The sequence below is a fragment of the Mugil cephalus genome, chromosome 12 (genome assembly GCF_022458985.1).
Source record: "Mugil cephalus isolate CIBA_MC_2020 chromosome 12, CIBA_Mcephalus_1.1, whole genome shotgun sequence".
NCBI lineage: Eukaryota > Metazoa > Chordata > Actinopteri > Mugiliformes > Mugilidae > Mugil > Mugil cephalus.
The window spans coordinates 25806536-25818746 of NC_061781.1; the positions used below are offsets into that span (position 1 = coordinate 25806536).

The 12211-nt window shown below is 42.9% G+C and overlaps 1 protein-coding gene across 1 annotated transcript in view; it reads left to right on the plus strand.

Annotated features, from left to right (window-relative positions):
* col5a2a (collagen, type V, alpha 2a) overlaps nt 1-12211 on the plus strand; it is a 36206-nt gene that overhangs the window by 21947 nt on the left and 2048 nt on the right. The window contains exons 18-53 of the mRNA XM_047601408.1: nt 489-542; nt 670-768; nt 899-943; nt 1025-1123; nt 1214-1267; nt 1898-2005; nt 2366-2419; nt 2550-2648; nt 2772-2825; nt 2934-3032; nt 3121-3174; nt 3387-3440; nt 3535-3588; nt 3715-3768; nt 3875-3919; nt 4005-4103; nt 4192-4299; nt 4415-4468; nt 4697-4750; nt 4867-4920; nt 5039-5092; nt 5205-5312; nt 5521-5574; nt 5732-5785; nt 5928-6089; nt 6379-6486; nt 6670-6777; nt 6860-6913; nt 6994-7101; nt 7264-7317; nt 7499-7606; nt 8442-8495; nt 8631-8738; nt 8931-9237; nt 9330-9511; nt 10293-10535. Of these exons, the coding sequence (XP_047457364.1) occupies nt 489-542; nt 670-768; nt 899-943; nt 1025-1123; nt 1214-1267; nt 1898-2005; nt 2366-2419; nt 2550-2648; nt 2772-2825; nt 2934-3032; nt 3121-3174; nt 3387-3440; nt 3535-3588; nt 3715-3768; nt 3875-3919; nt 4005-4103; nt 4192-4299; nt 4415-4468; nt 4697-4750; nt 4867-4920; nt 5039-5092; nt 5205-5312; nt 5521-5574; nt 5732-5785; nt 5928-6089; nt 6379-6486; nt 6670-6777; nt 6860-6913; nt 6994-7101; nt 7264-7317; nt 7499-7606; nt 8442-8495; nt 8631-8738; nt 8931-9237; nt 9330-9511; nt 10293-10535 (3261 nt within the window). The remainder of the gene's footprint in view (nt 1-488; nt 543-669; nt 769-898; nt 944-1024; nt 1124-1213; nt 1268-1897; nt 2006-2365; nt 2420-2549; nt 2649-2771; nt 2826-2933; nt 3033-3120; nt 3175-3386; nt 3441-3534; nt 3589-3714; nt 3769-3874; nt 3920-4004; nt 4104-4191; nt 4300-4414; nt 4469-4696; nt 4751-4866; nt 4921-5038; nt 5093-5204; nt 5313-5520; nt 5575-5731; nt 5786-5927; nt 6090-6378; nt 6487-6669; nt 6778-6859; nt 6914-6993; nt 7102-7263; nt 7318-7498; nt 7607-8441; nt 8496-8630; nt 8739-8930; nt 9238-9329; nt 9512-10292; nt 10536-12211) is intronic.

Here is a 12211-nt window from a genome sequence, read left to right on the forward strand (position 1 = left end):
CAGTTTTGTTGCTTTTGTTGACAGCATGAACAGCTGGACTTGGAGGGTTTCTTGAAGACATTTTGTCACTCGTCCATGTAGCTTCTTCAGTTTTATAAGACTGATGGGAAGTCGGGCTTTTAATAGGAACATCTGTGGATGTTGGTCATCAGAAACCAGAGACTCACCTGTACTCAGAGGAAAATATTTTTATTGTAATGCCCCATTTTCAGCCAGCGAATATAATTTCACTCACAAAACTTCTTCAAAAAACCCTGCTCTAGTCCAGTTGCCCTTGTTTCAACTTGTCTTTGGATAAACCACAACCTGTGTGACTGAGAACCTTCCCAGAAACACTAGATCCTGTTGATAACTCACTGGCTTTGTGAACTGAAAACATTAATAACCAAACAAACATGTTTAGACTGCTGCACATGCATGATGTTTGGAGTTGATTTTTATTATACTTTTTCTGAGTTACATCATCACATCTTGTTATTGGTTAACAGGGTCCCCTGGGTCTCAGCGGCCCACCTGGATACCCAGGAACCCCAGGAATGAAGGCAAGTACAGTAAAACACATAATCATGAACTATTTGGCCACAGTGTTGGGCTCTTCAAAGGTTTTTACCAAAGCCACAGAGATAATGATTGTCTTTAATAATTGTGCTTGATGATTGTCTTTGACAGGGACAACCCGGCCCCACGGGTGTCCGGGGTCCAGAGGGTCCACAGGGACAGAGAGGAGAGACCGGTCACCTTGGCAGAGCAGGACCTGTTGGCCTCAGGGTTAATGTCTAACTTCATTTATACTCACACGCCACATACAGCACATTTTAAGGAAGTCTCTGGTAATGGTTCAGAATAGCTCATCAGGGTGGTCACTAGGTGTCTAACTGGAGGACTTTTGTGTTCAAAGGGACCCATGGGTACAGACGGAGGCCCAGGCACCAAAGGACCAGTGGTATGTGCACATTTATTCACCCCAAACAAGGTATCAGTCAATTACATGAACACACATAGGTCAACTCTTAACTCTTTATAGGGTAATATTGGTCCACAAGGTGCCGGTGGCCATCCTGGACCCCCTGGACCACCAGGACCTCAGGGAAGCACTGGTCAGCCTGGAATCAAAGGACAACTGGTAAACTTATTGCTCCAGTGTTTTCACTTAACCGGTCACTGTTGCTTAATGGGCTGGAGACTCACGCTTGTTTCATTTTTTGTGTCAAAGGGAGATGTTGGCGTATCAGGATTTAAAGGAGACGCTGGACCAAAAGGAGAACCTGTAAGATTCAAATTAAAAAATCCAAATCAATGTTTTATTGATTAACCTCCTGAGACTCTGTGTCCTCATGTGGAGATATAAAGTTTAAGGTTTTATTGCAGCTTATTCTGATCCATTTAAACCCATTGTCCTCATTAGTGGATGATTTAGTCTGCCATCTAGTGGTAGCAAAGGTTAAAACTTATTTACTTATGCTTATTAAAGTTTCTAATTTGATAAAACATGCAAATTTAATACCTTTCATCAATAGCAACAACGAGCTACAATGTTGCAAGTACTCGTTTGAGGATGTTAGGACTTCATTGTTCTGTCTTTGCTCAGAAAATAAAGTTTTAAATTTTGTCACACATTGGTGACTTCTTTATAATACAAATAATGAAATAATTCCAGTGTCCACATATGAGGACATCGTTTTTTGTTTTTTCAAAAACTACTTTTTCCTATTCAAAGATGATGCTTAGTTTTTATACGTCTTACGTCCTACTGATCCCAAATACTGTGGAGAAATAAAAACGCAGACCAGATATAAGTTCAGGTCTCAGGGGGTTAAACAAGGACATGTAATTGGATAAAAGTAAAACTTGACTCTTGGCTTCAGTGTATGTTCTGATTCGCATGTCAATTTCAAAGGGTCCGCCAGGCTCCCAGGGAGTGATCGGACCTCAGGGTGAAGAAGGAAAGCGAGGACAACGTGGAGACCCTGGTTCAGTTGGTCCTCCTGGTCCCGTCGGTGAAAGAGTGAGTCAGCATCCTGCCTTCTACTGTAACATTAATCTGTGGATAGTGGTTGGCTCTGTAACAAATGAAGTCTAGAAAGAAATCATCGTGGGTGAGGATGTTGGCGACCCAGTTAATTACCTTCGGTAAACTGGTTTATGTAATTGTAAATGTGGCCATATATGGGAAATATGGAAGCCTCTGTGTTGTCTGTGTTCACCTAATGTTTGTGAAGTTTTCTCCAGATGGTGTAGTCTCCTTACACAGTTCAGAAATTAGGCGGTCTGGAGAATCAAATTATCCAGTAGAATAGTTTCTACTACTACACTGATATGGTTTAATGCGAATCAAAGAGAATCTAAAATGTGACTTGTTTTTCAGGGAGCTCCTGGAAACAGAGGATTTCCTGGTGCTGATGGACTGCCGGGACCAAAGGTACATAGATCTCCTACTAGTCAAGAAAGTAAAATAGAAATAATTCCAGTTGTTTTGTAAATACATAGTTTTCTGCTTGATGTTTTCACAAGTAAACAGAGGACATTATTGTCTACTTATTTTTTGAAAGGGAGCTCAAGGAGATCGTGGAACATCAGGCCCACCAGGACCGAAAGGTTCTCTAGGAGACCCAGGTCGTACAGGAGAGCCTGGTCTACCAGGTGCAAGGGTAACACAAAAGCTCTACATTTTACTTTAAAGCTACAGTATCCTTCATCCCATTCACAGCATGTGAATGTTTATTTCTGTGTCCTCAATTTCCAACACTCAAGTTCTGATCATTTTTGCACAGGGTCTCACTGGTACCCCAGGAGTCCAGGGGGCCGAGGGCAAACCAGGACCACTGGTAGGTTGCAGTGCTTAATCACAAATGATACACTGGACTAATTTGTTTAAGGTCACAGTAAATTTAGACTTTTTGGCTGAAGCAATGTATGGTTTGCATCTTATCAAGGGCGCCCCAGGTGAAGATGGTCGTCCAGGCCCTGCAGGATCCATTGGAAACAGAGGACCTGCAGGAACCATGGGAGTACCGGGCCCCAAGGGCTTCAATGTAAGGCTGCAGAGTCACTCAAAAAGACTTGTTAATAGTCAGCTCATCTACTGCTCACTGTCTAATCCAAAATGTTTCATTCTCAAAGGGTGATCCAGGAAAGACAGGTGAACAGGGATCTGCAGGAGTCCCAGGCCAACGAGTGAGTACTCCTTAAGAATGTTCACTTTGGTTTGCCATCAGCAAGAAAAGACATAAGCAGTATAACCTCTCTGATATTATATTGTGTATGCAACAAAATTAGTAGTATTTCTGCCTTGTGTTTTGTATTTGTTTTCAATGATAGCCCACTTTTATGTGACACCACTCCAGGTGTGAAATGGATCAGTTTGTTGACATTTCCTTTGTCTTTAGGGTCCCCCAGGGAAAGATGGAGAAGTTGGCCCTGCAGGCCCCCCTGGTCCAGCAGTAAGTGTCTGATTTTTATTCTTTCACATTATTTGCTAGGAGATATTTTTATTGTTATTGCGAATGAAACAGACACAAATGTCATCTCTCAAAGGGTGTTGCAGGCGACAGAGGAGAGCAGGGCCCTCCAGGTGTAAACGGATTCCAGGTGAGTAATTGTTTTTGGCTTCTAATAAAATCTCTAAATGCTGGGTAAATGCTAGATGGTTTAAAATAATTATCTGCTGGAAATGAGCTCTGGTGGCGATCTTTGACCATTCTTTTGTGTTCTCAGGGTTTGCCTGGAAACCAAGGCCCCCCTGGAGAGCCTGGAAAACCAGGAGATCAAGTGAGCCCAACAAAATTTATGCAGATTGTAGCAACATCTCATACTGTGTTCAGTTTATTAAAAGTAGTTTGGACTATAAGTCATACTTGTGTCTTTTTTGTTTCAGGGTATTCCTGGTGAGCTTGGAGCTGTGGGTCAGATTGGACCACGGGTAGGTGTACTGCATTTATTTCCATTAATCTAAGGTGGACAGTGACAGTCTACCAGAGAAGTAACTGATGGTAAATGTTTTCTAGGGAGAGCGTGGTGTCCCTGGGGAGAGAGGAGAGCTCGGTTTAACTGGTCTACAGGGACCCAAAGGAATTCCTGGTGCACCTGGGCCAGATGGACCGAAGGTACTATGATAGCAGTACTGTCTACATGTACAACAAAACTGTGGACTGATTTGGGACAATACACTGACCTCGATGTTTATCACTGAAGGGTAGTCCTGGCCCTCCTGGTGCCTTGGGTGATGTGGGGCCTCCAGGTCTTCAAGGAATGCCGGGAGAAAGAGGCATCTCTGGGCCTCCTGGGCCTAAGGGCGACAGAGTAAGTTTGTGTTGTATTCTTTGCAAAAATGAATATGCAGAGAGATCAAGGACTCTAAATTTCTGTGATTAATGGTAAATAAGGGTCGTGACTGATTTTTCTTTTCTGTGTTCAGGGAGCAATTGGTGAGAAAGGAACAGAAGGTACAGCTGGAAACGACGGTGCAAGAGTAAGCAAGACACCTGTCACTGGCTTAGTCTTGGTTCAACTCTGAACAAAGACATTACATTTACCCTTGTATGACTAAAGTAAACTGCATATGATGATGTATTTATGCAAGCTCAAGGCCAGCCACAGCTTGTTCCATGAAATGTGCCTGCTGACATGACTGCACAGGTAACATTTAACAAAGAGTGATGCTGGTACTTAGAGATCCCCCTCTATTTTCTGTCAACAGGGAGCCCCAGGTCCTGTTGGCCCACTAGGACCTGCTGGACCCAGTGGTGAGAAGGTACGGTCTCTCTTTTCAGTAGATGCTGTGTTTAAGGAATATATCAGGATTTACACAGAATATAGGTTTTATGCAGCAATGCAGTAACTGACCATAAATATGTGACTTCTTTACAGGGAGAACCTGGACCCAAAGGACCACATGGACCCCCAGGCTCCAGAGGAGGGCCTGTGTGTACCCCTGATTTGCTTTCATCTTACACATTCCATCTATGCTTATTGCGCGACAGTATATCAAGTATAAGCTGCTGTAAAGTACTTTGATACAAACACATCTGTTGTGCTGCAGGGAGCAAGAGGTGACCCTGGCCCGATTGGTGCTGTTGGATTTGCTGGTCCTCCTGTAAGTAGATCTGAATGGCCCTCTTTCCTTAACATATTTGTTTCTTTTAATGATGCCCCCGGAGTTGATAGGATGAGAAATGATTTGTGACAATATTTCTAACACTTTAAAGGGTCCTGATGGCCAACCTGGAGTCAAGGGAGAGCCTGGTGAGCAAGGCCAGAAGGGAGACGCTGGTTCTCCAGGACCACAGGGCTTGGCCGGAGCTCACGGACCTCCAGTGAGTTACAATCATAAAGCTGCATGGCCACATTTTATTGCAGTCTGCCATGCGATACTTTAACCTCCCTGGAAATTGTTTAAGTTTATGAATTCACTGTTTATCATTAGTTGTCTGAGCTCTGAGTTCCAGAGGAGCGAGCTTCGGCTTTATTGCACATTCTTATGCAGAGGAATCATTTTTTAATGAAGTGTGGGTTTATTCCAAGGGCCCAGTTGGTGTCGCTGGATTGAAAGGAGGAAGAGGAACACAGGGTGCACCAGTAAGAGCATTTCATTATTACATTATAAATGTTATCACAGTGTGAAAGTAGACAAAGAAATTATTTCATGTTGACAGGAAGACTTATTCCATGCATCCCAATGAATTTTTTTGTGTGAGATTTTTCCAAACAGTAAATATTATTATTCTATTTGCAGGGCCCCACTGGTTTCCCTGGTTCTGCAGGAAGAGTTGGACCACCCGGACCAACTGTAAGTGTGCCCTAATTTACTTACTTAGTAAGTCTAAATACCTGGAACAATCACCCCAGTTAGCTATTCTTTAAATGTTCTGAGTACTCAAGCACATTGTCTTTACAAACATCTATTTTATGTCTGTAACCGCTACCACCAGGGTCCAGTTGGAGAACCTGGACCTCTGGGGCCTCCGGGAAAGGAAGGTCCTCCTGGACTCCGTGGAGATCACGGATCGCCAGGAAAACAGGGAGAGCGGGGACCTGCGGGACCACCAGGGAGCCCAGGAGACAAGGGAGACTCTGGAGAAGACGGCCCCACTGTAAACAGACGTTATTTTTTAAGATTTTTAAGTTTAACATACATGAAGACCACACATTGTATATATCTCTCACCATCAGTGGTTATTGGAGGGAGTTTTAGGTTTTGGTAAAATTGCAACAATATTTGAAGGGCAATGGATGCAAGTTTAAGCAAAATACATTTGTTCATTTTGAACTGGTCTTATTGTTTAATATGTTCAAATAATCTGAGATATATTGTTTCTTTTTATCCACAAAGTGATTTGAAGTAAGTGGGATGGCTGTTGTCTTGTCTGGTATCTGCTTTAGGGTCCTGATGGTCCTCCAGGCCCAGCTGGAACTACAGGACAGAGAGGCATTGTGGGTCTTCCTGGTCAGAGAGGAGAGCGTGGGATGCCAGGCCTTCCAGGACCAGGGGTGTGTATAATCAAAGTCCTCTCCACAATGTCACCAAAACATGTTACATATTAAGATATGACACATATTAAGGTCCTAACTGTCCCACTGGCTAGTGCATTTCATTTAATTTCTCCTTCAGTGTGTAGTTGGTACATGTATGTGTGTGTTTGCATCATTAGTTGCCTGTTTTTCTTTGAGCAGGGTCCACCAGGAAAGCAGGGATCCACAGGACAAGCTGGAGATAAAGGCCCCCCAGGTCCAGTTGGTGTTCCTGGTGCTAACGGACCTCGTGGTGATCCTGGTCCTGACGTAAGTTCATTAATTAGCTCTGGTGCCCAAGTTACAGTACATTACCAAAGCAGCCATCATGTTTTTCTTTTTCTTTTATCAGGGTCCTGCAGGATCTGACGGCCCACCAGGAAAGGACGGCGTTCTGGGACAAAGGGTAAGAGGCAAAGAGAAACACACCGTAATCTAAGTGCTGCTTTACATATTGCAAACGATTGACAGCTGTTTAATTTCCAGGGAGCACGAGGAGATCCTGGTCCAGAGGGCTTAGTCGGTCCTCAGGGACTTCCTGGACCTCCTGGTCCTGTTGGTGCACCAGGTGACGCTGGAAGGAGAGGAGAGTCTGTAAGTTTTTCATTTTTCTCTGTCTCTCTGGGTTTACTTTTTACACTAGGATTGGTAATGATATGTTTCAGAGTCATTGAGGGGTGAGGGTGAAGATAGTCTCTCAGTGTTGGCAGATGTCCATTTCCTCAAAGGCCTTTTAATACATTTGCTCATTCTCAGGGCTCAAGAGGACCTGCTGGACCTCCTGGCTCAGCTGGAAAGAGAGGATTAGTGGTGAGTCTCCATCCTGAGGTCATGTGAAATATTCTGGTTTGCTGATCTATATAGTCTATGCAACACTGTTGATTTACAAATCTAAACAGTCTTGTCAGATGTATTGAGATGAACCTCATCCATTCAGAGACAATAAATAATTATTATAATTCTTAAATGTGTTAAATCATTCCCTAATCAGGGACCCCAAGGACCAAGAGGAGACAAGGGTGACTTGGGTGACCACGGAGAGAGAGGACAGAAGGGACACAGAGGATTCACTGGTTTGCAGGGTCTTCCTGGACCTCCAGTAAGTTAAAGTGATTCTCAGCAATCTGGTTACGTTGGCTTTCAGATTTCCTCCCATTTTATAAAGTGACTCTATTTAGATGCACTTTAGCCAGATGTGTTCGGACATGCAAATCCAGAGAGAAAGTTTTAGCTTTACCATTTGCCTTTTAATGAGCTTTTGTCAGTATTTTAAATTCTGATCATCGTCATTGGTAGATGAAGGATTTTTTATTTTATTTTAGTGAGAATACTTGCAGTGTCATACTGGACCATGTACTTCTTATAGTCACAAGTTTAACGCACTTTCTTTCAATATTTCAATATTGTGACAGTTGAAAACTCTTGCGTGAAATTAAATGCCCATGATAATGATAACGTTTCATAAATCTGATTAATTTAACTCAAACTACCTCACATTAGCTTCAGACAAAAACTGGAGTATACCGATAGACTGAATCACTTAGAGTAAATACGAAAGGGTTTATATCAACTGGAGGAATGATTCCTGTGTTTATTAAGACACACCACAGTGCTGACTGTGACAGTTGTGAACTTGCAAAACCCTGAGCTAATCAGCTTCAGGACAGATCTCAGAGATATATGACACACTGTTTTTTAATATGAACCCCACCCACAGTAGAAAGAATAACCATCAATCTGTAAGACATCAAAAAAAGAGTCAAAACCCCATTTTCTGTGATTCGATGGTTTTGTCACCTCACTGCCACTTGGCCTTTTGTTTTGAAGAAGAGAGAAACAGTATAGAGTCGTGGTGTAAGGTTTTCTACTTGAGTACAATAAACAGGTCACAGTCATCAAGTGTGAGTGAATAAATATTCATTTCTTGCTTTCAGGGTACAACTGGTGAGCAGGGAGCTCCAGGAATTGTTGGACCAAGTGGCCCGAGGGTAAATGCTGCTGTTGCATTTGTTTTCCGAAACAAACATGGCTGACTATAAATTCATATATGCTGTCCTTTTGGAATTAATTTCCAAATTTTCTTAAGTTAACAGTTAATAACTCTCTACTGGAATGTGATTTAGGGGCCTCCTGGACCTATTGGGCCTCATGGAAAGGAAGGATACATGGGACAACCGGGACCAATGGGACCACCAGGAACTCGTGGCTTCAGTGGAGAAATAGGACCAGAGGTATGGGCTCATTATCCAGTGAAGAGAGTGTGTGAAACGAATAGAATCTTGTTGCAATTATCCAGACGAGGCAGTTGTTAAAGAGCTGAACATCTTTTCAACAGATGTTTGGTAAATAGGGAGTAATAAGCCTTCGCAAAGGGTCTACATAAAACTACATAAAAAAAATAACTATTATAAAATACTCCACAGGGACCTCCAGGAGAGCCCGGACCCCCAGGCCCTCCTGGTCCTCCAGGACCTCCCACGGCTGCAATGGATGACCTCTTTGGCAACCAGGACTACGACTCTGGGCCCCCTCCCCCTCCAGAGTTTAGCGAGGACGAGGCACTGCCCAACAGCAACTCCTCCACCATCGTACCTGTGGACCCTGGCGTTCAGGCCACACTGAAGGCCCTAAGCAGCCAGATCGACAGCATGAAGAGCCCAGACGGCAGCAGGAAACACCCGGCCAGGACCTGCGACGACCTGAAGAGATGCTACCCCATGAAGAAAAGCGGTAAGTGACAGGAGAGTATTCACCAGCTCTGTGATTAAAGGCCCCTATCTCCTATCCCCATCCTGATCATTATTATTATTTTTGTCATGTAGGCAAGTACTGGGTGGACCCGAACCAAGGCAGTTCAGAAGATGCCATCGAGGTGGACTGCAACATGGACACCGGAGAGACGTGCATCTCTGCTAACCCATCCACTATACCTCGTAAAGTGTGGTGGAGTTCTTCCCGGAACAAACCTGTGTGGTTCGGGGCTGACATCAACCGTGGAACACAGGTGAGCAGAGAGAATAGACACAGCATGGATAGAAAAAAATCAACCAGCTTTGATTCCAGCGCCATTCTCTGTGGAACTGATTCAATAAGAAGCTTCTACAATGTCACCAGATTTATTCTATCCAGTGTTTTGGATTCATATCTTGTATTGATGATGTTGGAGTCTGGCCACTGATCAAAGTCTTCTCCAGCTCATCCCAAAAATTCTCTATGGAGTTCAGGTCTAGACTTAGTGGTGGGAATAATCTTGTCTCATGCTCCCTGAACCACTCTTCCACTATTTGAGCCCCATGAATCCTGGCGTTCATCTTGGGATATGGAAGAAAAACTTCTTGGATGGAATAACCTGGTCATTCCATATATACCCTGGTGCCCCATCACATGGTTCCCCACTATCCTTCTAGTTTTTAATTATGCTGTTCTTAACCCAGCTTTAGTAGTTTTTGCTTCAATTGGTGTTTTCTCTTCTTGATGCAGCCAATGATTTGACCCTTTTCAAACAGACTAACATCTTCTCCACCTCCACGGGATGTGTCTTTCCACATGGTTGTTGAAGAAATGAGAAGCTCCTCATTGCATCAGTTGGGCTTCAATAATTTGTTGAAGAGAATCACCCATGAACTAATTATGCAACAGGAGACTAACTATAATCTGGTGGAGACTTTTTCTAGGCCAGGCAATGTATATTGGAACATTTAAAACCCATCTACAGGTGGACTGAGGAAAACATTCATTACGTGTGCAGTGGCACCTGCATTAACTTGCTGTATTTGTGTTTCTAGTTCACTTATGGCAACAAAGATCAGTCGGCCAACTCTGTCACAGTGCAGATGACTTTCATCCGCCTGCTCTCCAAAGAGGCGTCCCAGTCCATCACCTACCACTGCAAGAACTCTGTGGCCTACAAGGACGAGAAGACGGGCAACCTGAAGAAAGCTCTGATCCTCAAAGGCTCCAACGACCTGGAGCTCAAAGCAGAGGGAAACAACCGCTTCAGATACACCGTGGTGCAAGACTCCTGCTCAGTGAGTGTTGTTTTCCTTTTTCACAGCAAATCCCATCCACTGACTGACACCACTGAGTTAGCACTAGTTAGCACTAACATGCAAAATCAATCAGAATACTGTTCCTGGTCAAAATGATCATTTCATTTTTAAAATACCAAACAATTAATCAAAATATGTTCCTATTTTATTTCTTAATAGAGAATGTTGAAAGTGAATTCTAGGTTGTTTTAAACATCTTTTCAGCTGAACATTTGGTTTCTGTTATTGCTAAGCCTCAGTAGGCCCCACTTTTTAAGGAAAACCATCCACTTTTTTTATTTTATTTTCACCCACTAAGCTCCAAACACTGGGGCAAAACATAGTCACTGACTGTCCAGTGAAAACACTGAACATTTAGTAGCAGAGGAGAATGATATTTGTTTCTATAGGGAAGAAAATACTGGACTTAGATGTGATATTGACCAGGGTCGGCAACCTTCAACACTCAAAGAGCCATTTGGATCCGTTTCCCACAGAAAAGAAAACACTGGGAGTCACAAAACCCCTTTACATCTAAAATGAAGATAACACTGCATATATCGTTTTCACCTCTATGACAGGTCTATAGTGAGTTGCATTTATGAAATGAAATAACTGCTACAGAGAAAACGAAATTGAATTTATGTAACATAACAGGGATGTATGCGTGGTTGTCTTACCTGGGGAAGAAAGGTCCAATAAATAGCGGGCTGGAACTTCCGGGGGGCGTCGCACGTCGGTAGTTGTGACGTATATTTTGAGCGACAAAAAATTAAATACATTTTATTTTAATGTTAAAAGATCACCATCAATTAAAATTTAGAATTAGAAATATATTTTTTAAAAACAAACGCACTAAAATAAAAATAGCTTTGAATTAAATACTCGATAGCAACTAGTAAATGTGCTGCAATGCACTGTGGGAGTTAAGCGTTTTTTGGTTGTTTGATGTTACAACCGTGAGTGTGGTGTGGCATTCAATGTCATTCAGTGTCATTCAGTTGTGTAGCTCTCGCTCGTTCACCGATGAGTGACTAGTTGCCGCTATTTTGAGGCAGTTAGTTAGCGTGAAAAAGTGAACGGCTTTGATCAGTGTCGTTGCTCCGCACCGCTCGCCGCAGAGAGCTGCAACAGAGGAACGAAAGAGCCGCGGGGTTGCCGGGTTGCCGCGGGTTGCCGACCCCTGGACTAGACCAAGGGTCTGCAAACTCAGCTAATGCAGCTTTACACAGGTGCAAAATAAATCAGTGTTTAGTGTGCCGGTAATTACTGTGCCGTTTTGGATTTTTGTGCATATGTAATAACCACATTCAAAAGAGTTGTTAAACTTTTGGTGCAGAAATCTTTTATTTATTTCCTCCTGGAAATTATATATATATTTTTTCCAGTTAGGCTGATTTACTAGAACATAGGACACAAAGAGTGAATAACCTCACTAAGACACCATATGCTACTAGAGCCGTATATTAGAGAGAGTCTGTCCAAGTCAAACCATGGCGCCATGTTTGCTACATCAGAGGTTAGATTCTACAGTGTAACCCTATGGGGCAGATGTGCTATGTTGAAATAAATGTCTTATTTTCACCATTAACTGGCCTATAAATGTTATTACCAACATCTGTCAATATGTAAAAGGTCCTCACTTAAATATCCCAGCGTCTACTTCCTTTAAATAT